The 24,445-nt window shown below is 38.2% G+C and overlaps 1 protein-coding gene across 4 annotated transcripts in view; it reads left to right on the top strand.

Moving 5' to 3' along the window:
- Positions 1-24,445, top strand: part of LOC109080562 — an 87,247-nt gene that overhangs the window by 7,747 nt on the left and 55,055 nt on the right. Inside the window, exons 1-4 of one of the 4 annotated variants that reach the window (XM_042748737.1) lie at positions 735-1,110; positions 1,648-1,962; positions 2,601-2,897; positions 3,128-3,816. The exons of 1 other annotated variant lie outside the window; for it this stretch is intronic. In XM_042748737.1, the coding sequence (XP_042604671.1) occupies positions 1,053-1,110; positions 1,648-1,962; positions 2,601-2,897; positions 3,128-3,432 (975 nt within the window). In that variant the 5' untranslated portion in view covers positions 735-1,052 and the 3' untranslated portion in view covers positions 3,433-3,816. Of the gene's footprint in view, positions 1-734; positions 1,111-1,647; positions 1,963-2,600; positions 2,898-3,127; positions 3,817-24,445 lie in introns of those variants that run through there. 2 more of the 4 variants (XM_042748736.1, XM_042748738.1) reach the window with 2 other exon arrangements.

Genomic DNA, 24,445 nt, shown 5'->3' with positions numbered 1-24,445 from the left:
GAAAATGTCATTATCACAGAAATCTGCGATGCCCACAGAAAATCCTCATAGGGCCCCAAATTACCAAACTGCTATGGGCCGCACGTGGGCTAACCCACTTGAGGTCCACGTGGGTTTAGTGTGGGTTTCCCACAGAAAACCTGCAGTGGGCCCGCACAGGCATGTTTGCTGGGCAGCTATTGTCATAACCCGACTCAAAGGCCATGACAAATGCGAAGAGGACACGAAGAATTGCCAAAAATAAACATATTTATTATAACAACTTAAACAATAAACTAACAATTAACAATATAGAGTGTGTTAGTCAGTAGCATCAGTGGTGTAAATGTGGATGAGTGGCTAGAGTAACGTTTTGGTGTTGAAAAGCAGTAACAAAAACTATAACAAAACAAAGGTGTGGTGCTGCTGCTAGCAGGAGTGGAACCGAATCAAAAGCCCAACTGAAATCCAAAGAGCCGGAGTATTTATCCTTCCCACAGAATCTAGCGCAGGTGTTCCCAATCTGGCTCTAGCGCAGGTGCTGCCAATCTGGATTACGGGCACTGATACCTTCAAGGACAAAAGGAGACTGTAAACTGCCCAACACCACACAGTTAAAGACCTAACCATGCCTGACCGTCACACTATAGACGGAGACCCGCCTGACTCCCTCAGGGTGAACCTCCGTTATTTATTATGTTTTACACCCGCAGAGTAAGATGATTTTAGTATTTTCAGACTTTTGTAAAACACTTAAAAACGCTGGTGTGGACAGAGACAAATTACCAAGACTGTTTTTGCTCATTTTACACTGGTTTTGATTTCAACTTTGACTTAAATTGCTTCAGACAAGCTGTTTGCTGATCGTCTGAACTTTGCCTGTTCCTTTTGAGTTTGAAAGTGTAAGATCAACAAAACCTTGTTTATTTTCCGTGATGTAAAAGAGGATGGATGTCTGAAAATGAACTGAGATGAAGGTTAGGGGAGTATTCGCACACAATCAGATAAATATCACAGTTCACTTGTGTTTAAGACATTCTGAGGGATAATATTGTCAGCTTTTCAGTGAACTGATGAGGAAAATGGCAATCAAATTAGTTTTGTTCTGTTTGTGTTTCTGGTGTCTAGATGGTGAGTTTGAAATGTGTTTTTACGGGTTTTTTAGTGGTTAGATTAGTCAGAGATGTTTTATATTCACTGTCATTCTCATATTGAAATAATTAAACTGTTTTTTTTTTTCTTTACTGTAAAATCAATTCAGGTGTGAACTCAGTTATTAGTGATTAAATAAAATAAATATGAAGCTCAAATACCCAAAAGCATTATTTTTAGTGTGACATTAAAGTAAAAGCATCTTTATTTACACTAGTGGCCAAAAGTGATGTCTGGAGGGGACTGGTCTGTGATTTTTTTTTTTTTTTATTTTCCTCTTAATCACTGCAGGTTGGATTAAACCATCATCATATTAGGAAATATTATATGTGTGTGTTATTATAATAACTTCATATTATTATTTTTTTTTTTTTATTATTTTTTTTTTCATTGACCATATTTTGTCTTTTGTTGCAGAATATTATTAACTTCAAATTCAAAGATTAAAAGTATTTTAGTGATCAAACCAACATCAAGTGATTTTAAAATGTTAATATGTGATACACTGTTCTGCAGATGTGTTTGGTCAGAAAATTAAGTTAGTGAAACCGGGAGATTCAGTCACTCTGAACTCTGGTCTTACTGAAATAATGGATAATGATGTGGTTCGTTGGAGGCATGGACCTGGAAACACTTTAATAGCTGAAATCAATAAACAGACCGACAGCATGACTGTATATGATGATGTTCTTGATGGGAGATTCAGAGACCGACTGAAGCTGAACAATCAAACTGGATCCCTGACCATCAAAGACAACAGACATGAACATGTTGGAGATTATGAACTGGAAAGAAAAAGTTTGAGGAAGAGTTTCTTTATTACTATCATTGGTGAGTTAAATTAAGTTTAATATTTTAATTGTAAGACCAAAATCCCTGAAAAGACTGAACACAAGATTGTCCACAAAAACAGATACCATGCAATAAAACAACAAAGCTACAAATCTCGAGAAGAGATCACCAATAAGGGACACAGAAAGTCATTTGAATCCTTCAAACTGAAGGACCGTGAATGAACGGAACATATGGCACATCATCTGTGCACCTGAATAAACAAATAATCAAAGAGTTAGGGAATACTAGAATAATCAAATATCTAAATTAATAACAAAATTATTAATATTATTATCATTCTGTGTTTTAGAGTCATTTGAAATTGGCGTCAGATTAAATTCAAAACTGAAATCAAATTGAAGCTAAATTAATACAAATTAAGTGAACTTTGCTGAAGCTCAAGTAAAAGATCTTCATGCAGAATACTGTTGGATTCAGTTGTTGGGTCAATGATTGATCCTTAAATCAGCACAAACATACAGTTATTAATCCAAACACCATTTCTGTTCTTTTTTATATAATTCATTTCAAATTTACACTTCAAAAGTTTTACTTTAGTAAACCATCAGATAAAACTCTGAATCTGTGATGAACCCTGTTTCTGTTTTGTTCTCTGTGTGTTTTTGATAATGCAGATGAAATATCAATGAAGGAGGGAGATTCACTCACTCTCAACTCTGGTCTTACTGAAATAAAGGATGACGAGATTCAGTGGAAGTTAGTACTTGAAGACATTTTAATAGCTAAAATAAAAAAACAGACCAACGGCATAACTGTATATGAGGAAATTCTTGATGAGAGATTCAGAGACAGACTGAAGCTGGACAATCAAACTGGATCCCTGACCATCACAAACATCACAACTGAACATGCTGGAGTTTATGAACTAGATATCAACAATGTGAGAAAGCGTTTATTTCTCGCTGTCTATAGTGAGTTAAATATTTGTTCCACCTGTTTTATTTTTTCATCACCAGATACAATATTATTCCGCACACTGTTTTGCTTTTTTTATGTCTGTTCTGTTGTTTCATATTATTATTCTTTTGGAGATTACATTTAAAACTAACTGCTTAAGTAAACAAACATGAAGGATTTAAATGGTATTACTCTGTGACAACCCCTTTTCTGTTTGTTCTCCGTGTGTGTGTGTTTGATACAGATGAAATATCAATGAAGGAGGGAGATTCACTCACTCTCAACTCTGGTCGTACTGAAATAACAAAGGGTGAAATGATTGTGTGGTTGTATATGAATGAATTTATAATCAATAAATTTTTTGACAATATCATTGTAAATGAAGATGTTCTTGATGGGAGATTCAGAGACAGACTGAAGCTGGACAATCAAACTGGATCTCTGACCATCACAAACACCACAACTCAACATACTGGACGTTATATACTATATACAGTTGGATCAAAACAGTCATTAAAAGCTTTCAGAGTTTCTGTCTATGGTGAGTAGAGAGCAGATTCAAAAGAACTGAACAAGAGCAAGCACATATTCACACATCAGAAACCTTAAGAATTATGTTATTTCTTAGATTATTTATATTTATCCTCTGATATTGATGTGTTTAATTTTCAAATGCTCATATATGCTCAAAGTATCAAATGTAAGTGTTTGTCATGGTCAATACTGAAGATTACCAAAGATGCTCGCATTCAGTAATTTTTCAAATTTGATTTAAATTGATTTAAAATGTTCCTCTCTTGCAGTGTTATTATTGTACACATTCAGTTTGAAGGCTTTGTTTATATGTCTGTCAGATTAGACGCACAGATCTCACTTTTCTGTCCATTTGTCATCTGTATTTGCTTGCCTTTATCAATAAAGTTTTCTCACTCTAAGGTCCAAGAGTCTCTCCATGTTTTATTACATTTATTATGTCGAGCACCTCCTGGAGGAATACAAAGGTAAGCAGTGCATATGAAGTTTTACATTATTAAAACATCATATTTAATTATACGTAAATGTTTACATTATTATTAAGCTTATACTGATGAAACGTCATATTTACTTTTTTATTACTCTTAAATTGTTATTTTTGTAACTCTGCCAGATTTTCTGAAGCAAATCACATGTACAGCTAAAACATTACAAATTGTATTATTGTACTGAATAATGTAGCTACATTTGAACAGCAAAAGAAAGAAAAAATCCATGATAGCATTTCCACAACTTTCCAAAAGAGAAGTAATAGAGCGATTGATTATGGCAGTCAGAAAAGAAAAATATGCCAAATTCACATTCACTCCTTCAGAAAACACCCTCACAGCAGTGTTTACTAGCTTTTCATTTTTAATGTAATGCCAAGATAACAATTTATAGTGTTATAAATATACTTTTTAAAATGTAAATACGTATGTAATAACCCTTTGACAGTTTAAGCCCATCATAATTTTAGAAAACACTGATGTAGGCCTGTACACACCTGGGTTTCTCCAAAAGATCGAGGTAAACTCATGTGTGCTTCAATTAGAGTTTTAAAAGAGTTGTTTTGCTCAGATTTACCAAGATACCATAATCTCTAATCAACATGTAATAACCTCATTATGAACTCAAACATTTCTCATCCACACCAAATCTGGACAGCTCACAACTGTAGACATTGATATCTAATCTAACATTATGCAACATTTCACTCATGCAGGGCCAAATCACTTTAAAATGTAAGATCAGCAAAAGTTTCCACTAATAAAGGAAACTGTGACAGAGTTTGAATCCTGGTAATAGAAGATTCAACAGATAAATAGCACAGCTCATTCGTGAGTGTTTTCAGACATTTTCAGTGAACTGATGAAGAAAATGTTTCTCAAATTAGTTTTGTTGTGTTTGTGTTTCTGGCTTCTGGATGGTGAGTTCAAAATGTGATTTTATAGCTTTAGGTGTTTCCCCATTCACACCAAGCACAATAACTATAAAGATAACGATAAAGATATAGTTCTAAAAATCGTTCTCAATATTAAAGAATAGCAGAGTTCACACCACAACTATAATGATAAAGGCACAGAGAAACTATATCGTTGGAATCACTTTCAGAACATTTTTTTTTCCAGCTAATGAACGATAAAAACACAGACAGCCAAACAGTATCAATTCTGCTGTGACGAGTTTGAGAATTTAAAGCGGCAGACGCATGTGTGCTTAGAATAAACAGACGATATCATTCGCTGGTGTGGATGCTAATATTGTTATATTTATAGTTATCTTTATAGTTATCGTTCTTGGTGTGAACAGGGCTTAAGGCTAAAGTTATTTTGAAGCTTTAATATGTGATAAACTCTGGTCTTCAATGTCTGGTGATACAGCTAGACTGAAGTCAGTGTTTGGGATGGAGGGAGATGCTACTACACTCTACACTCTGGTTTTACTGAAATGAGGGATAATGATCGGATTTGGTGTTGGTTTGGTAATGAAAACACTTTAATAGCTGAAATCAATGTAACGGCTGGCAGAGTCACTGTGATGATGTTCTTCATGGGAGATTAAGAGAAATACTGAAGCTGGACAATCAAACTGGATCTCTGACCACCACACCCTGCTGAAAAAAACCAGCATATGCTGGTTAGGTATGTTTTGACGCTGGTTTATGCTGGTCCTTTACTGGTTAATGCTGGTCCTTTGCCAGCACATGACCAGCATAAACCAGCATCCCAGCGTCAAAACTTACCTAACCAGCATATGCTGTTTTGAAAAAAACTGTTCCTCAGTCTGTTTGTGCATGATCTGATTGCCCTGTATCTCTTTCCGGATGGAAGGGGCTCAAACAGTCTTTGGCCTGGACGAGTTGAATCCTTGATGATGTTTCTAGCCTTCTTATAAAGGCGGCTAGCATAAATGTTGTCCAGGTGGGGGAGCTTGGTGCCGAAAATTCTCTGTGCAGTCTTTATTCAAATACATTTTTATTCAGTTATCGAATAACCTTACAATAGCCAAGTTTACATTAAGAATATCTGAAAGTACTTTAAATACCTCACACCAGAATCCCTGAATTTTATGACAGAAAATAAAACTATGAGCCAAATCAGCATCCTCTGATTTACATTTATCACAAATAGGAGATACATTGGGGAAAATCCTATGTAATTTCTTTTTAGATAAGTGTAATCTATGTGGAACCTTAAATTGAATGAGGCATAGTCTAGTGTTGACCGATTGTTTAACAATATCCTCCAAGCCACTCTGCCAAACCTCCTCAGAGATTCCATCTCCATTCCTCTCTGATCAACTTTGTAGAAGGGGAAGTTGCTGCTAGTAACCTTCCATATATTAAAAATAGCTGACATTTGTTTCCCCTGAACTGTATTAGACAATCATCAATGACTGAGGGCGGGACCTCGTCTAGGGAAACTTTATATGTACGCAAGTAATTACTTATTTGTAAAAATCTGAAAAAATGTTTTTTTGGGAGATTATATTTCTATTGTAATTGCATAAAGGAATCTAAAGCCCCATCAAGGTAAAGGTCCTTGACTGTGCATATACCCAATTCTTTCCAGTGAGTAAAAGTTGCATCCAACCTGCAATTGGAATTAAGAGAGAGAGTGATTTTATCTTAAGGTATTCTCTCATCTGTCTCCAAACGTGTAACTGTCTCTTTATGACAATACTATTAACTGCTGCTTGGTTTAATATCACTGGGGAGAGTAGCACTGCTCCAAGATCATAAGGATGGCAGGAATCCCACTCTATCTGAAGCCAATCTGGGGCAACAGCAGACTGTTCCAACCACAGTGCAAAAACTTGTAAATGAGTGGCCCAGTAATAAAGGCGAAAATCTGGAAGGGTCAAACCCCCCTCATGTTTGGGTTTACAAAGATGAACTTTTTGATTCTGTGACTCTTATAATTCCATAGAAAGTGAAGAATAATCGAATCTAGGTGTTTAAAGAAGGACTTGGGCAATAGTATTGGAATATTACGAAATAAATATAATATTTGAGGAAGAAATATCATTTTTATCACATTTATTCTGCCCATTAGGGAAATCGGGAGAGTCCTCCAGTAGTGTATGCAGTTTTGTAACTAAGACAGCAAGGGGTTGAAATTAGATTAGAAGAGCAGAGAATATTTATAAGTAACCACAATTCCCAAGTATACAATTTTTTCCTTGGAAACTTTAAATGGGGAAGAATGTATTACGGACAAATCCTTCAAACCAATGGGCATGAGTTCACTTTTTTCAAAGTTAACTTTAAAGCCAGAAAATTTCCCAAACGTAGTGATGGTCTTGAGTATAACAGGAAGGCTCACCTGTGGTTGAGTAATATAAAAGCAAAATATCATCTGCATACAGTGATATTTTATTAATGTTATTTGAAGTACTGAAGCCATGTATGCAAGAATTAGAACGAATGGTTTCTGCAAGGGGCTCTACACTTAACGCAAACAAAAGGGGTGAGAGGGGACAGACCTGTCTGGTTCCTCTTTGAAGATAGAAAGAGTCTGAAATTGTTTTATATTTTAAAACTCGTGCTGCTGGACTCCTGTATAAAATTTTAATCCAGGTTATAAACTCATCTCCCATATCAAATTTCTCAAGGACAGCGAACAAGTAAGGCCACTCTACCCGGTCGAACACCTTTTCGGCATCCAATGAGATCACAACCAAATTGTCTCGAGTTACCTTAGGGTGATAAATTATATTAAATAATCGTCTAATATTATGCATAGTGCTTCTTCCTGGAATGAATCCATTCTGATCTGTGTTAACCAATGTATTAATTAATTTGCAGAGTCTATTAGCAAGGGTCTTAGATGATACTTTCTGATCGACATTGAGAAGGGAGATAGCCTTATATGCCTCGACTTCTTCAGGATTTTTACCTTTTTTAGGAATTACTGTGATAATAGCTGTATTGCTTCTTTCAATGCAATACAGTGCGTCCCTCCTTTGGTCTTTATTTTATGAATTGTCCTTTCACTAACTATTTTATGCAATTGTCTGGCTAAGGGGCAGCTGTGGCCTAATGGTTAGAGAGTTGGACTAGATACCCGAAGGTCGCCGGTTCGAGTCTCGGTGCTGGCAGGAGATGTAGGTGGGGGGGAGTGAATGAATGGCGCTCTCTTCCACCCTCAATACCCATGGCTGAAGTGCCCTTGAGCAAGGCACTGAACCCCCAGTTGCTCCCCGGGCGCTGGATATAGCTGCCCACTGCTCCGGGTGTGTGTTCACGGTGTGTTCATTTCTCACTGCTGTGTGTGTGCACTTGGATGGGTTAAATGCAGAGCACCAATTCCGAGTATGGGTTACCATACTTGGCAAGTGTCACAACTTTCACTTTCTAGTAATTTATGGGGCTTCTCTCCAAATTCAAAGTATTTTTGTTTAATGAAATGAAAAGTTCTATTAATTTTAGTAGAGACTATATTATTATATTCGTACCTTAATTGTAAAATTTTCTTATAAGTATCTAAAGAGGGGTTCAATGCATTTTCAAAGTCTAGCTGATGAATTTGATTTTCTAAACCAGTTAATCTTGGGGGGTACACTCATTTAAAATAATGTAATCATCAGGTTTTAGCCAGGTTTCGGTCAAACAGAGCACATCTAGGTTATGATAAGTAATCATATCAATTACAAAAAGTGCTTTTGTAGAAGGGGACCTGATATTCAATAAGCCAAGCTTTATCATTTGTTTATCTGTGTTACATATGTTTTTTATTTGTTGAACAGCAACTAAATTGTTACTCTTAAATTGGTTTGGACGTTTTTTGTATTTTCTAGTTCGGGGAACAGACACAGTCTCTATAGTGTGACATCTTGGTGAAAGAGTCTATATGTGCTGAGAATGAACTGACTTCTGTTACGTGAGGTGGCTAGCAGACAGTTGGTTTAGCCAGTTAGTCTGCTTCCTGACCTGGACCCAAGTTAGTCAAGTACAAACTCTAAGACTATGTGCCATATTTCTAGACAGAAGAGCGGCACCACCCCAGGAGGAATGAAGACCATCTCTTTTCAACAGGTCAGGTCTGCCCCAAAAACTCAACCAATTGTCTATGAAACCTATGTTATTCATTAGCCAGCACTTTTAAATTTGCCAAGATATCAGGTGCTCTGGCTCCCGGTAAACATTGGACTATGTTGGCTGGTGTCTCTATTTTCACGTTCCATACAATAGAATCGCCAATAACTAGAGCACTTTCATCAGGTTTCTCAGTGGGTGCGTCACTGAGTGGGGAGAACCTGTTTAATGTTTTGATTGGAACGGAAGAGCGGTGTTTTAACCCCCAACTATGCCACCTCACAGTCACCCAGTTGCCCTGCTGCAGAGGCGCTGTTACTGGAACCGAATAATGTACAGGACTCCCTGAGCCAGTCGCATCCAAAGCCGTATCTAGAGCCCTCACATTCTTACTGTCCTCAATTAAAGTTTGGATGCGTGTCTCTAATTCTGAAAACTTCTCTGTCAGCCTAACTACTTCCCTGCATTTATCACATATGAATCCCTCGTCGCTGACAGAGAGAGATAAACTGTAAATGTGGCAAGCAGTGCAAACAACAATAGCAGGAGAAGTACCCTTACCAAAAAGTAGTATACTTCAAGTTTATTTTATTAAGTATACTTAAGTATAGTTCAAGTATATTTAGACTTTTTGTAAGTATAAGTCAAGTATACTTAAATGTCATTTTAAGTATATTTCTGAGAAGTACATAAAGCCCATTTCTGAGAAGTACATAAAAAGTAAACTAAAAGCATACTTTCCTATTTTTAGTTTAAAAGAAGTATACTAATAGCACACTTGAATAAACTTCTTTTTCGTAAGGGTAGCCATTACTCACCGTGATTGAAGAGTGATTCTGATTTACCACTGTTGTTTGATGAACTCGTGAAAAACGGTGCAAAAGAGAAAAGAAACGAGGCAATATAATAGACGCTAATAGAAACACGGATGGAAACGTGAATGTCAAGCTAACTGTCTAACGAATGCTAACGCGCTATAGGCGCGCTGTACTCGTGATTTAAAAATTTAAATCGAACGGTCAGATTAGTCAAATTAGATTGATAGATAATATCGTATATGGTAGGAATTTAGTTTGTCACTTTAGACAACAAAGAGTGATAGTAAGACAGAGATTCAACAGAAAAGCGGAGCTACAATCACAAACCACTCTGCAGCACGCAGACAGGAACCGGAAATCACACCAAACCCTAGTGATAATATAATAATATAATTTGAAAGTGTTTCATGTCAAAAGATGTACAAAGAACTCAGTGACGACAACAGATGTTTAATAAGCTTTATTTACACTTCATTTACATATGTTGTTTCTTTTCTGTTTAAAGGTTTTTCACCTTTCTGCTACAAATTATGTCTCCTTTCACCATAATTGATGAAAAATAAAAGAAGAGTGGAATACAGTTAAGGCCTCCGTTGATGATGTGTAACTTGACAAGCACTGTGCATACTGCATCCTTTGTGCTCCTATTGCTACGGTAGGCAAATTGTTGTGGGTCCAGTGTGGGTGGAAGGCAGTCCTTGAGGTGTGCTAGGACCAGCCGCTCAAAGCACTTCATAACAATAGGTGTGAGTGCTACAGGGCGGTAGTCATTTAGGCACATCGGGAAGGAGTGTTTCGGCACTGGCACAATGGATGTGGACTTAAAGCATGTTGAGACAGTTGCTTGGGTGAGGGACAGGTTGAAAATGTCTGTGAAGACCCCTGCCAGGTGCTCTGCACATGCCCTAAGCACACGTCCAGGAATACCGTCCGGGCTAGCAGCCTTGCGTGAGTTGATCCAGCTCAATGCAGTGTAGACATCTGTGGAGTTTTAGGGGTTGGTGCTCTGCTGCGAGTGTAATTTTGGTGGCCGTCTTCTTGCTGTCTCTGTTGAAGTGAGCATAAAAGTCATTTAGCTCATTAAAGAAGGAGTTGGAGTGGAATTGCTTGACTTGTAGTCACTGATAGCCTGGATGCCCTGCCACATGGGTCGGGGTCAGAGTTTGAAAAGTGTTCCTCTACCTTTAGCTTGTAGCAGTACTTGGCCTTTTTGATGGCCCTCCTCAGGTTAGCCCTGGATTTGCTGTAGGCTTGCGCGTCATCTGATCTGAAGGCAGTGTTGCGGGCTTTCAGCAGGAGTCACACCTCGTTGTTCATCCATGGCTTCTGATTAGGGTATGTTGTGATCTGTTTCTCTGTTGTAACACTGTCAATGATGGTTTTGATGTGATCCAGTACAGAGGAGGTATAGATATCAATGTCCATGTGAGAGCCACGGACAGCCTGAGAAGCAAACATACTCCAGTCTGTGTATTGAAACCTGTCCTGAAGTAAAGAGTCTGCTCCAGTTGGCCACACTTTGATGGTCCTCACTGATGGCTTCACACGGTTGATGAGGGGTGAATACTTAAGGGTGAAAAACAAAGAAAGGTGATCAGACTGTCCCAGGTGGGGGAGGGGGGTTGCGATGTAAGCTCCATCAATGTTACTGTAAACATGATCCAAAGTTTTGTCTCCTCTAGTGTGGCAGGAAACATGCTGATGGAATTTGGGGAGCACTGTCTTTAATTTGGAGTGATTAAAATCACCTGCGACAATAAAAGCAGCCTCCGGGTGAGCAGTCTGTTGTTTACTAATGGCTGCATGAAGTTCGTTCAAAGCAAGCTTGGCATTAGCATTCGGTGGAATATAGACTGCGGTTATTATGGTGGAAGTGAACTCCCGCGGCAGATAAAAAGGTCTATATTTAACCATGAGAAACTCTAGGTTAGCTGAGCAGTGTCTCCCAACAATAACAGTGTTCGTACACAAAGCTTTGTTAACATAAATGCACAATCCACCACCTCTTGTCTTGCCGGAGTCATCTGCCGTTCTATCTGCCTGGAGCGTGTAGCGTCCGGCTAGCTCAGTAGCATTATTGGGTACGTCGCTGTGTAGCCATGTTTCTGTGAAAACCATGACATTGCAATCCAAAAGTCTCTGTGGGTGATGCGAAGTCGTAACTCGTCCATTTTGTTTACCAGTGACCGCACATTAGCGAGGAAAATGCTGGGTAAAGAGAGCCGGAGCAGTGTTTGCTTTAGCTTAGCTCTTAGACCTCCGCGCTTCCCCCGCCTTTGTTTACAATCTTGACACCGCATGCAAGCACTTCCGCCCGGCCGGGTAGAGTGCGTAGCCTCGGGTGTTCTGGAGATCTCAGGGATGAGTCGAGGATTGCTGATAAAACTGTTGGAAAAGTGCACACCAATATCCAAAAGCTCCTGTCGGGTGTAAGGTGTTAAGGCAAAGCTGTTCAGTACGAACAGACCCGAGATGAGCAGAAAAAATATTGCAAAATTGCAAAAACCGAAGAGACGCTGAGCCTCGCGATGTGTACACGCCGCCATCTTGGTCTATATATCCAATTGTCCTCCCACCAGAGCAGAGAGAACCAATTGTATCACAGCTTCAGTAGAACCACAACAGTGGACAGAGTCTGAGGAATAAAAAAAAAATTTTGGTCAGCAGCTAAAATAAAAAAAATAAAAAATGTGCCTGTGTCTAAATATATATATGTATATGGACCTAACTGTATCTTAGACCCTATTCCATCTACGCTACTAAAAGAGGTACTTCCAGAAGTCATAGATCCCCTTCTGAATATTATTAATTGGTCAATGTCATTAGGACATGTTCCCAAAATCTTCAAATTGGCTGCAAGCCTCTAATTAAAAACTTGATCCTAGAGAATTAGTTATTTACAGGCAGATCTCAAATCTCCCTTTTCTGTCAAAAATACTAGAAAAGACTGCAGCTGTAATTATTTTTTTTTCCAAATACTACACATGAAATGTCTCTTTTAAGATATTTTTAATATCTCTAGTCTGTGAGAAATGTATGGGGTCTTGTGAAAATAACACTATCGAGCATATCAGGATGCTGCGGCTGACTAGAGCTGATTATGTTGATGTTCAGATGATGTAAAATTATCAGTAAAACACATCAAAAAACTGTTAAAGATGATTGACTGATAGTAGATTTTCTCATGACTTTACCACAAGCAGCCCACGTCAGCGCATCTGTCATTTTATTACTGAACCAGTTCTGAAGAGTTTGTCTTTTCATATTTGTGGACTGCAACCGTTGAAGATGTTTCACAGATTTTGGTTCTGTTTTTGTTTTTGGCGTCTGGTTGGTGAGTTTGAAATATGTTTTTATGATTTCAGTTCTTTTTATAGATTCAGTGTTTGTTTATTTGTTTTTCCAAATGTAAGGATCCACCCGCCAGCCCAAATAGCAGAATCCAGCGGCCTGGTCGAAGGTTTAATGCGTATTCGGTCTTTTACTTGCGCTTCTGAATTTATCAGAATTTAGTGTAAATTTATTCTAGCTCCGTGTTCAATCTGACTCCAATTTCATGTGATCACTGAATTTAGACAATGTTTCTATTTAAAAACTGATCACAAAGGTTGATTATGTATCAGTTTTGATATTTGATTATTCCATACTCACTATACTTTCAATTATCCATTCACTGGGGACCTAATGTCTCTTTTAAGTCTCACGCTAGCTTCACGTGGATCTTACGATCACAAACTCGCCAGTCTGATGTTAGTCAGAGAATGTAGGTAGACTAATACACGTTTTGCCTGCCGCCTACTGCTTGCTTATGACAAAAGTGTAGTTAATTTAGTCTTTTCCCATACCACTTGCTAACAGCAGCGATAGACAGAAATCAGAAGGTCTCCGATGACGTGCCTACTGCTCCTATCATTCTCAAGCCTTCAGTTTAACCTATCCTAGCCGTAGATTTGCGGTAACAAAAGCCTCCTCACAGTTTACTAGTCATAATGATTTCAGAAGCGTTTGGGATAAATCAAAAATAACAATTTATTATCAGTCAGGTAAAATTGTATCATGTCAATTACATAATGAAACAATTAGAAGCCAATTTAGAAAGGATAGTGTAATTGTAAATCACATTGTAGTTGTGTTGCAACTTTTCTCCTGCACAGACACTATAGCCATATGGGGAACGGCCAAGTGATCCACGCAGGAGGCACACAAATTTAACATAGTCACACATGTAACAGTTATCCTAATTTAAGACACATGGTCTAAAATGCATAGCAAAGCACTCAGGTGTTTTAGAGAATAAACTTAACTAGCCAATGTGTACATGTAGTAGCACAAACAACTATACAGTGTGCTCTATAGGCACAATGTGTTTAGCACAATTACATTTTTGAATAAATAATAGTATACCTGACTTCAGGAAGATACATAGTATGGAGCATATGAAATACTCTCCACACTACGGGCTGATCTGACTACAGAATCGCCCAGTAGTGTTTTGTCACTTCCCTAAATACTCAGACCAGACAACAAAGAAATCTTCAAATCAGTTGTAAAAACATAAAAGACCTTTTGGTTCTTTAGGTTCCCATGATCACATCAGGGTCACACCTGGCTGGAGATAAACATTCTCAAAGACCCCTAAAGGGGGACACACCCCCTTCTCAGCAGAACACAATTCTACAAAAGTTTTCTTATAATACAAGTGACTACTGTGAAATTAAGACCAATTTACCAATCGCACAAAGAACTTTAAAATGACACAAAACATGAAAAGTTTACGATCATGAATCCTGAAGATATAGTAAATGTTTCATGTGAGAATAGTAACTTAAGTTCTTGGCATTTCTCTGTCAAATTTTAGTGACCTGGACCATGTACCCAGGGGGAAAGGATGGGTGAAGGGACCAAAGAGTAAATGGTCTTTCTCCTAGGTCTTCCTATCTGATCAAATCATTGTGAGAGTTCTTGAGTGTTTGGCTTCACAAAGAGATCAAAGCCCATTGTTTTGTTGCATCTGCATTTGCATTGCGAGAGTTCCTGAATGTCTGGCTTCACAAAGAATTAATTTCATGAGGAAATAATTTCACTCCTTTCACAAATGTTCTTTATATAAAACACTGTAGCTCAAACAGCAGCAGCTTTAGTTTCAGTGGTGACGTGATTCTCATCTGACGTAAAAGAGTTTTCTGTGTATTATATTATGTGGATCTCAAATCAACTTCAGTTCCTGCATTAGGAAATCAGTTTTATTCAAAATCACCACAAACATAATCCACACACCATTCAGCTTCTGTTGTGTCATTAGAGATAATATTTTTTGAAAAATGTTAATAATCAAGTGATTTAAGTCTTAATCTCTTTCTGTTTGTTCTTCAGGTGTGTTCGGCGAGTCAGTGTCAGTGATGGAGGGAGATCCAGTCACTCTACACAATGATCTTCATAAAATGATGTATGAGGATGTGATTCAGTGGATGTTCGGATATAAAAGCATAGCTAAAATTTGTGTAACAGATGGAAGAATCACTGTAAATTATGTTCTTAATGGGAGATTCAGAGACAGACTGGAGCTGGACAAACAAACTGGATCTCTGACCATCACAAACACCAGACCTGAACACACTGGAGTTTATGAACTACAGACCTACTGTTTGAGAAAGAGTTTCATTCTCACTGTACAACGTGAGTAAACTGTTCATTTCTCCAGATTCATATTTTATTCACCACAAAGATTAAATTCTTAATCCACCATTTTGCATCTGTGTCCATGTGTTTTTTGACATGTTTCTCTTCTAATGTAAATTTCAGTTGTTTACTTTAGTAAACCATTTTTAAAGTTATTTAAAAGTTTTACTTTGTGACCTGTTTCAGGTTGTTCTTCATGCATGATTGGTGATGTAGACGATATATTAGTGGTGGAGGGATATAAGTTCACTTTATTCCCTAATCATACTGAAATGATGGTTAGTGATGTGATTCAGTGGAAGTTTGTACCTGAAAACACTTTAATAGCTGAAATCAATAAACAGACCAACAGCATGACTGTATATGATGATGTTCCTGATGGGAGATTCAGAAACAGACTGAAGCTGGACGATCAGACTGGATCTCTGACCATCACAAACATGAGAACTAAACACACTGGAGTTTTTGAAGTAAGGACCAAAAATTTGAGAAAGAGTTACATTTTCACAGTATATGGTGAGATACTTTTCAGTTTAACCTTTTATATTTATTTCAGCTTAAAAAGTAAATCTAAATGAATACTTTATGAATTAAATGTTATTTTATTTGTTAAATACATTTTAAAAATAATCTTTAAATACAGATTAAATATAAATAATTTTTACTCTTCATATCAGATTGTTTTAAAATGCTCTAATTTTGGTCAGTTTTGGTTCCCCTTGGTGTTTCTTCCTTGTCTGCTTGAATATCTTCATTCATCCTCTTCGTAATTTATTCTTTCATGTTTTCAGTTCGTCTGCCTGATACTTTCATCAGCACAGACTGTCCATCATCTTCTTCATCACCATCATCAACAACAACAACATCATCATCATCCTCATCATCATCTTCATCAGAATCTCATCCCAATCCCATCATCAACCAGACTCAACATCTGGACATCAGTCAACTCTGTCACACATGTTCAGGTACAGCAGAGCTGATATTAGTTGATGTTGGGGCTGATATTAATATTTATTGACTGAGCTGGGGTACGTTCTTCGTACGTCACTAACTATTAAGGGAGTGGTTTTATGGAGGGCAGGAGATGCAGATAACTTGTTCTTGACCCTTCATAAACTTTGATTAATGCTGTTACATAACAAATCTGCTTCAAAGATTATATTAAATGAATTGCTAATTACAACATTAAAATAAAAATGTAAAGTCTGTACAAATACTAAAAAATCGTAAATATAAATACTTAGGAACCATTTAAAAAAAATGTGCACATTTAATTTATCTATTATAAAATAGTAATGTTTGCTTTTTAATTATATGATGTCATTACATTGCCCTCTTGCCGCTTGGCAATCACTGCGTTACTGATCATGGTTTCAAGTATCGATACATCTGCCCTTTTAAGGGAACACGAGAACATGGAGTAATCTTAGACAACTTAAGCCAGATATTTTAATTAAATCTACAAATTCGTTTGAAGAACCAAATTAGCCAGAGATCATTTATCTGATCCATCAAGCGAAGGACGAAAAACAGACCCCTGATCTCAGTCTGATGTTTTTATTCCTCAGACTCTGAACACTGTTGTGGTTCTACTGAAGCTGTGATCCGATTGGTTCTCTCTGCTCTGGTGGGCGTGGCTGCTGTCATTCTTTTGGTTTATGAAATCAGATCCAGAAGAGCTGAACAAAATCAAGCACTTATTCACACTTCAGAAACTTAAATGATGTCGTCATTTCTCAGAGAGAATTATTTTATATGTATCATTTAATAATCTTTTATTTTTACAGGCCTTATTTTCATCTGCTTCTGGTATTGATGCAGCTCACAATATGTGTGTGTGTGTGTGTGTGTGTGTGTGTGTGTGTGTGTGTATATATATATATACATTATATTGAAATAATGATGTTATTTATTAAGGGAAAAAAGCTGTCCAAACCAGCCTGGCCCTATGTGACAAAAGTAATTGCCTCATACATCTAATAACTGGTTATGCCACCCTTGGCAGCAACAACCGCAATTAAACGTTTGCTAAGAAACATTTGATAAGTCTTTCACATCACTGTGGAGGAATTTTGGCCCACTCTTCTTTGCAGAATTGTTTTAATTCAGCCACACTGGAGGGTTTTCAAGCATGAAAGGATTGGTTGAGGTCATGCCACAGCATCTCAATCGAATTTAAGTCCAGACATTGACTTGGCTACTCCAAAACCTTAAAGGGGGCATAACACACAGTTTCACCCAATCTCATGTTAATCTTGAGTACCAATGGAGTAGTACTGCATCCTTCATATCTCCAAAAAGTCTTTAGTTTGATCATATTTATAAAAGAAAGATACAGCTTTACGATTCTCTCTGGAAAAAGCTGACTCCTGGAGGCGCGCTGTGGGCGGAGCTAAAGAGTCACTTAGCGCCGAATGCCAACAAAACAGACATTTGATGCAGTTTCACTTACTGTCTGCAGTTCTGAATCACGTCTGGGATCTTTTATAGCTGGGACTGCTCCATCTTTCATTATCAAATGATGTGCAAATCCAGCGTCGAACTGGGCCGTTTATAAAACGTTCGTCAACTAATACAGCTGTGAAACTCCTTAGCTGCCCCGGAAAAACAAGCTGTACCCACTGTTTACATAACACTTGGTTCTTTAGGAAGATGAACAAAGTTATCTTTCCCTTACAACCAAAAACACACTTCTTTACAGACATTCTTCCCGAGCGAGTCCCATGCAACACTGCCGCCGGATGAAGCGCGTTGATAGGCGCGATCTCCCTCTCTCTCTGGTGCATGCATGCGCGGGCCCAAAAAAAAAAAATGCATGCGCGGGCCCGTTTTTCTGGGAGAAATGCCAATATAAGGAGTTCCACTCCTCGTCTAGGTCATGAAGAGACCCCCCCCCCCCCCCCCCCCCCCAAGAGGGGGGCAAATAATTTTTCACATAGGGCCAGGTAGGTTTGGACAGCTTTTTTCCCTTAATAAATGAAATTATCATTTAAAAACGGCATTTTGTATTTACTTACATTATCTCTGTGTAATATTAAAATTTGTTTGATGAAAAAAAAAAAAAAAACAGGAGGCAAAAACCTTTTCACGGCACTGTATAATCTTTCATGTTTGATTTGGGGTTTTAATGGCTCTTTAAAATGCACCTGTCTTGCAGTGTTATTATTGTACAGCTTCAGTTTGAGGGCTTTGTTTATATTTCTGCCAGATAAAAGATCTCACTTTTCTGTCCATTTGTCATCTGTATTTGCTTGCCTTTTTCAATAAAGGTTTTTTTGTTTTTTTCACTCTGAGGTTCAAGAGTCTCTTCATGTTTTATTGCATTTATTATGTTGAGCGCCTCCTGGTGGAACACAAAAGTTCAGCAGTGCATGTAAAGTTTTGAAAAAACATAATTTGAACATTTTATGTAAATATTTATAGTATTATTAAATTACTATTACATTATTTTGACAAGCAACATTCATTAGTTTATTTATAGGCGCCTTTAATGTCACTCAAGGTCACTTTACAAATCGTCATACAACATCAAACAACAGCAAACTACAAAATACATTAAAAAAAATAAAAAATCAACATGTACACTAAGCCTGTTTAAATAAATATGTTTTAAGATTTAAAAGTGTGAAAACTGTCATTACAGATGTCCTGGGGAAGGGCATTCCACAAATAAGGGGCAGCATAACTAAAAACCCTGGACCCCATACTTACTTCTCAAACGAATGTGTAGTTAGACTGAAGAAGAGGATCTAAGTATGTACAGGAGTGTAGATTTGAAGAAGATCAGAGAGATATGAAGGAGCTGAGTTATTAAGAGCTTGTAAGTAAGAAGCAGGATTTTGAAATCAATATTTAACCAGGAGCCAATGCAAGTGGTAAAAAAGATGAGAAATGTGCTCTATGGAACAAGATATGAATTCTCTTGTAAAAAAAATAAATAAATAAATAAAAAATGTTTTTTTAAATGTAAACACTTTGACAGATGTAGGATGTTAATAACAGTGGAAGCGCATCATCAATGTCTGTGAATGTTTCTCCTCTCAACTGTTTAGAGGCTTTTTTTTTTTTGTCATATTGGAGACATTCATACACTAAAATGTTGATTCTTTCTGTGTATTTTTTTGAACCCTTCTTTTTGTTACAGGTAAAATATCATAAATATTGTAAACCCATCATTTTTTTTTTTTTTTTTTTTGAAAACATTAATATAGGCCTCTACTTGCCCTAGTTTCTCCAGAAGAAAAGACCAAGGTAAATTATTTTGCTCAGATTCACCAAGATACCAGAATCTGTAATCAATATGTTGCCTAATCACCTCATTATGAACTCAAACATTTCTCATCAACACCAAATCTTGACAACTCACAACATTAAATAAATATATGTAATCCAACACTATGCAACATTTCACTCATGCAGGGCCAGTTCACTTTAAAATAAAAGATCAGCAAAAATGTATTAATTTTCATGACTTCCTGTGATAGAGGAAACTGTGACAGAGTCTGAATCCTGTTGAGAGAAGATTCAACAGATAAATATCATAGTTCAGTCATGAGTGTAATCACACATTTTCAGCATCACTATCGTGGGCTTTTCAGTGAACCAATGAAGAAAGTGTTTCTCAAATTAGTTTTGTTCTGTTTGTGGCATCTGGTTGGTGAGTTTGAAATGTGTTTTTAAAACTTTAAAACTTTAAGTGTATTTAAAGTTTTAATCTTGATTACCTCCATGTTCGCCAGGTGTGTTTAGTGGTAAATTAATAGGATTAGAGCCAGTGAAGAATGGAGATTCAGTCACTCTACATTCTGGTCTCACTGAAATGAAGAATTATGATCGGATTCGGTGGTGGTTTGGATATAAAAACACCTTAATAGCTGAAATCAATGTAACGGCCGGCAGATTCATTGTGTTTGATGATGTTCTTGATGGTAGATTCAGAAACAGACTGAAGCTGAACAATCAAACTGGATCTCTGACCATCACAAACATCACAACTCAACATGATGGAGATTATGTAGCACAGAGTAACCGACCAATGATGATAACTTACATTCTCACTGTCTATGGTGAGTAAAAAAAATGTTTCATCTGTTGTATTTTTCAGTCATCAGAAATATTATTATTCAACACACCATTCTGCTTCTGAAATTTTAACTATTAACTGCTTACTGTAATAAAGTTTAAAAGTCTTAATCTGCATCAAACCCTGTTTCTGTTTGTTCTCTGTGTGTTTGGTGATACAGAAGAAATATCAGTGACGGAGGGAGATTCAGTCACTCTCAACTTTAATTACACTGAAACAAGCAAAAATTATGAGATAGCTTTCATAACTTTCGAGCACAGTGCGTTTTGGACCTTCAGAGACAGACTGAACAAGCTGAACAATCAAACAGGATCTCTGACCATCACAAACATCACATTTGAACATGCTGGAGTCTATAAACTAGAGTTTAAAACTAAAGATGGAAAGTCATCAAAAGCATTCAGAGTTTCTGTCTATGGTGAGTAGAGATCATTTGTCCTGTGTTTCAAATATTCACTGACAAACAATATAAAAAACCAATAAAAAAAAAAACATAAACAACCACTGAAAAAAAAACTGAACTGTTTTCAGCCCGTCTGCCTGTTCCTGTCATCAGCAGTAACTCTTCACAGTGTTCATCATCATCATCATCATCATCATCATATTGTTCATTGGTGTGTTCAGTGTTGAATGTGGGTCATGTGACTCTCTCCTGGTACAAAGGAAACAGTTTATTGTCCAGCATCAGTGTGTCTAATGTCAGCATCAGTCTCTCTCTACCTCTGGAGGTGGAATATCAGGATAAAAACAGCTACAGCTGTGTGCTCTCTATCACACACAGCAACCAGACTCAACATCTGGACATCACTCAACTCTGTCACACATGTTCAGGTACAGCAGAGCTGATATTAACGTTTATTGACTGAGCTGATCTCAGTTTGATGTTTTTATTCCTCAGACTCTGTCCACTGTTGTGGTTCTACTGAAGCTGTGATCCGATTGGTCCTCTCTGGTCTGGTGGGTGTGGCTACTGTCATTCTTCTGGTTTATGACATCAGATCCGGAAGAGCTGAACAAGATCAAGCACAACTTCACACATCAGAAGCCTAAATGATCATGTAATTTCTCATGTAACTATTTCAATCATCTATTCATCTTCATTGTTTTAATGGCTTTATATATTCATCTCCTGTTACTGATCGTCATTTATTGGCAGTGGCATTTGAACAAATTATTAAAAATTAAATTAACACCATTTACTGGTGGCTGCAGTTGCATATTTATACTTTAGCCATTCAATTACATATCTATTTAAAACCCATTATTCTGTGTAAACATCTGAAAGTAGCCTTAAAAGTTTGTGCAATGAATAAAAATATTTCTTTCTCTAAAGCTTCCTTTGTCTATTTGCTCAAATAGTGAAATACCACCTGCAAGCTACGCTCATAATTTGATGCCAAGAGTGGTGTAGTCAGTAACACATCAGGTATACTTTGCCCCAGGGCTGCTTGCTATAATAACATCTGGGGTCAATATTTGCATATACCAAGTTGTTTTGTTGGCTTTAGAAAGTGTGTGTCCAATGCTGTTTCTTTGAAATGTTTTTGTTGTTGTTGTTGTTGTAATTGGTGCATTACCATTTTTATCATTTTACTGGCTTTCCCTCCCCTGACAACTCAAGATGCCAAGAAGCCCCAAAATATATAGGTTTAGTGATTGTGTTAAACGTACTCAGTGAATATAATTTTACTACATTTACTTTTTTGGTTTCTCTCCAGTTCCCTAGCATCTTCTTGTGAAACTATTTCAGTCATGCAATACTTCAAAAATAATCTATCCTCTTAACCCCTTTTTTGAGCATTTTGTGAAAAATGACATACCGAAATAAAAACGTCTGTAGCTCTTGAACCCAAGGTCTATATATTTAAAAATCTGGTATTGTTTGAAACTAGACACTTGACCGTTTGTTACTCTAGAGTCATAATAACTATAATAACTAATGCCAAAGGCCTGAAAACACTATAAAGGTAAAGCTGAATCTCTGACCATGTTTTGATTCAAATTTGAGGATGATACTCCAAAAATGTAGTTTTTGTAAGCTCTTTCAAGGTAACTTCGAACTTCGTCCTCTAGGGGTCGCTATGGGTAACACCTCGTCGTGACCTGTGTCTGAAGCATACAAATGAAAAAACACCAACGAGTTTTGGCCGGCGACAGCCTCTGACGTCACTACCGGTGCGACTATAAAACAGGCACCGGGAAACACGTCATTCATCTTCTTCGTCTTCACTGACTGTTTTGTTTGAAGCGTGCATCTGAAAGAACCGGTAAGACTTTCTCTGTCTATCATGGCGACTACTAGCAAGCGTTTAGACAATGTATGCATCCGTGTCGGCATTATTTGACACCTGATGACACACACGATCTTTACGTGATTTGTTTGGGTAAAGAGCACGCACGCGATGTCTTTGAGGAGGCAATCTGCGTGCATTGCGAGCATTTTTTCAAGAAAAAAAGCTCCGCTCTCGTTCGTCTCTCTTTCCGAAAAAAAAGGCAGCCATCTGCTTCCCGCGGTTCAGGACCCGCCGTTGCTGAGGCACGGAGGAGAATGAGCTCGTGAGAATTTCAGGTGGATCTGTCTGAATGGTTTTAAAGAGGGACTTTCCCTTTCGCGCTCAAAATGGCGGCGGACGAGAGAGAGCCTCGGGAGGATGATGTTATATCTTTAACACTTTCTGATACTGAGGTTAGTGCTCTGCTGGGTTTTTACCCAGGAAAAGCAGGAGATATTTGAGGATGGTGAAGAAGCTGAGGCTGAGCCTTCTCAATTCTCCTGCCCTGCGTATGTAGAGCTGTTGGGAGTTTATGGATCGCGCCTCGATGAGCGTTATCTTTCCGACCATAGCCCTCCAGCTCATGTGAGCCTTCCATTTCTGCCTGATCTCCATACATAGATCGAAAGGAAATGAAAGAGGCCGTTTTCTTCTCGCATCCATCGGTTTCAGCATAAGATTTTTGCCGACATCGAGGCGATGCGCGAAAACGGCTATGAGAGGATGCCCCCTGCAGAAAGAGCTTTCATTCTGCGGGGGAGACATCCTCTCTTAATCTCCCTCCTTGCTATCTAAGCCCCAGGCTTTCTTCAACATGCTCAGGTTTCGCCTTCATAACCATCAGCAATTCAGGCTGTGGCTTTATTACAAAATAAATGCTTCAAGCATATCAGACTGATCTGCTGAAAGACCTGGATAGAGGCGAAGGCCTTTTTCCTGATCAAGTAGCCGAGCTGCGCCGCACCACAGGCCTCTCTCCGGGCTACCAAGCAGGCCGCCTCTGCCAAGCGCAGGACTATGGCGGCCATGGTGGTGGCGGAGAGACATCTGTGGATGAACCTGGCAGACAGCGGGAAGAAAGAAAAGGCTTTCTTCTCGATGCTCGACTTCTTTTCGGTATTTCCGTTGAGACGGTGATCGAGAAGTTCGGGGAGATGAAGCCCAATCACGCACTCCGCTGCTTTCAGATCCTTCGTTCCACGAAGGTCCAGATCTGAGCCCGAACAACATAGGGGTCCTGGCCTGTCTCGATCTGAGGATCAAAGACGGGCACAGAAGGCTAGTGTCGCGACTCACGCTCCTCCCCCACCTGCGGGCAGGGTTAAGAGGAATTGTGGGTCACAAGGGGGTAAGCAGAACCTAAGGGATGTGATCCAGACGAGGCAGCGTTCTCGTCTGAGTCAGAGTGATACTGAGGTATCTACTCGTTCCCTTTAGGGATTTTTAACTTCTGCTTTTATCCTCCCCTTCCTAATTCCCCTGTAACCACCAGCTCTCCACCTGATCGAGGTTAGGTGGAAACCTCTAACGCATAACAGTCTCCTATGCTGGACCTATAATGTTTTTGGCTGGTTCTATGTTCATAGCAACCACCTTACTGATGGTCCGGACTAAAAGGAGGCGCCCCTTGAGCGGGGCTCCAGCGCAGGAGGAT

The sequence above is a fragment of the Cyprinus carpio genome, chromosome B22 (assembly GCF_018340385.1).
Source record: "Cyprinus carpio isolate SPL01 chromosome B22, ASM1834038v1, whole genome shotgun sequence".
In the NCBI taxonomy this organism is placed as follows: Eukaryota; Metazoa; Chordata; class Actinopteri; order Cypriniformes; family Cyprinidae; genus Cyprinus; species Cyprinus carpio.
The sequence above is the reverse complement of the archived record's forward strand: the minus strand, read 5'-3'. Positions and strand labels throughout refer to the sequence as shown.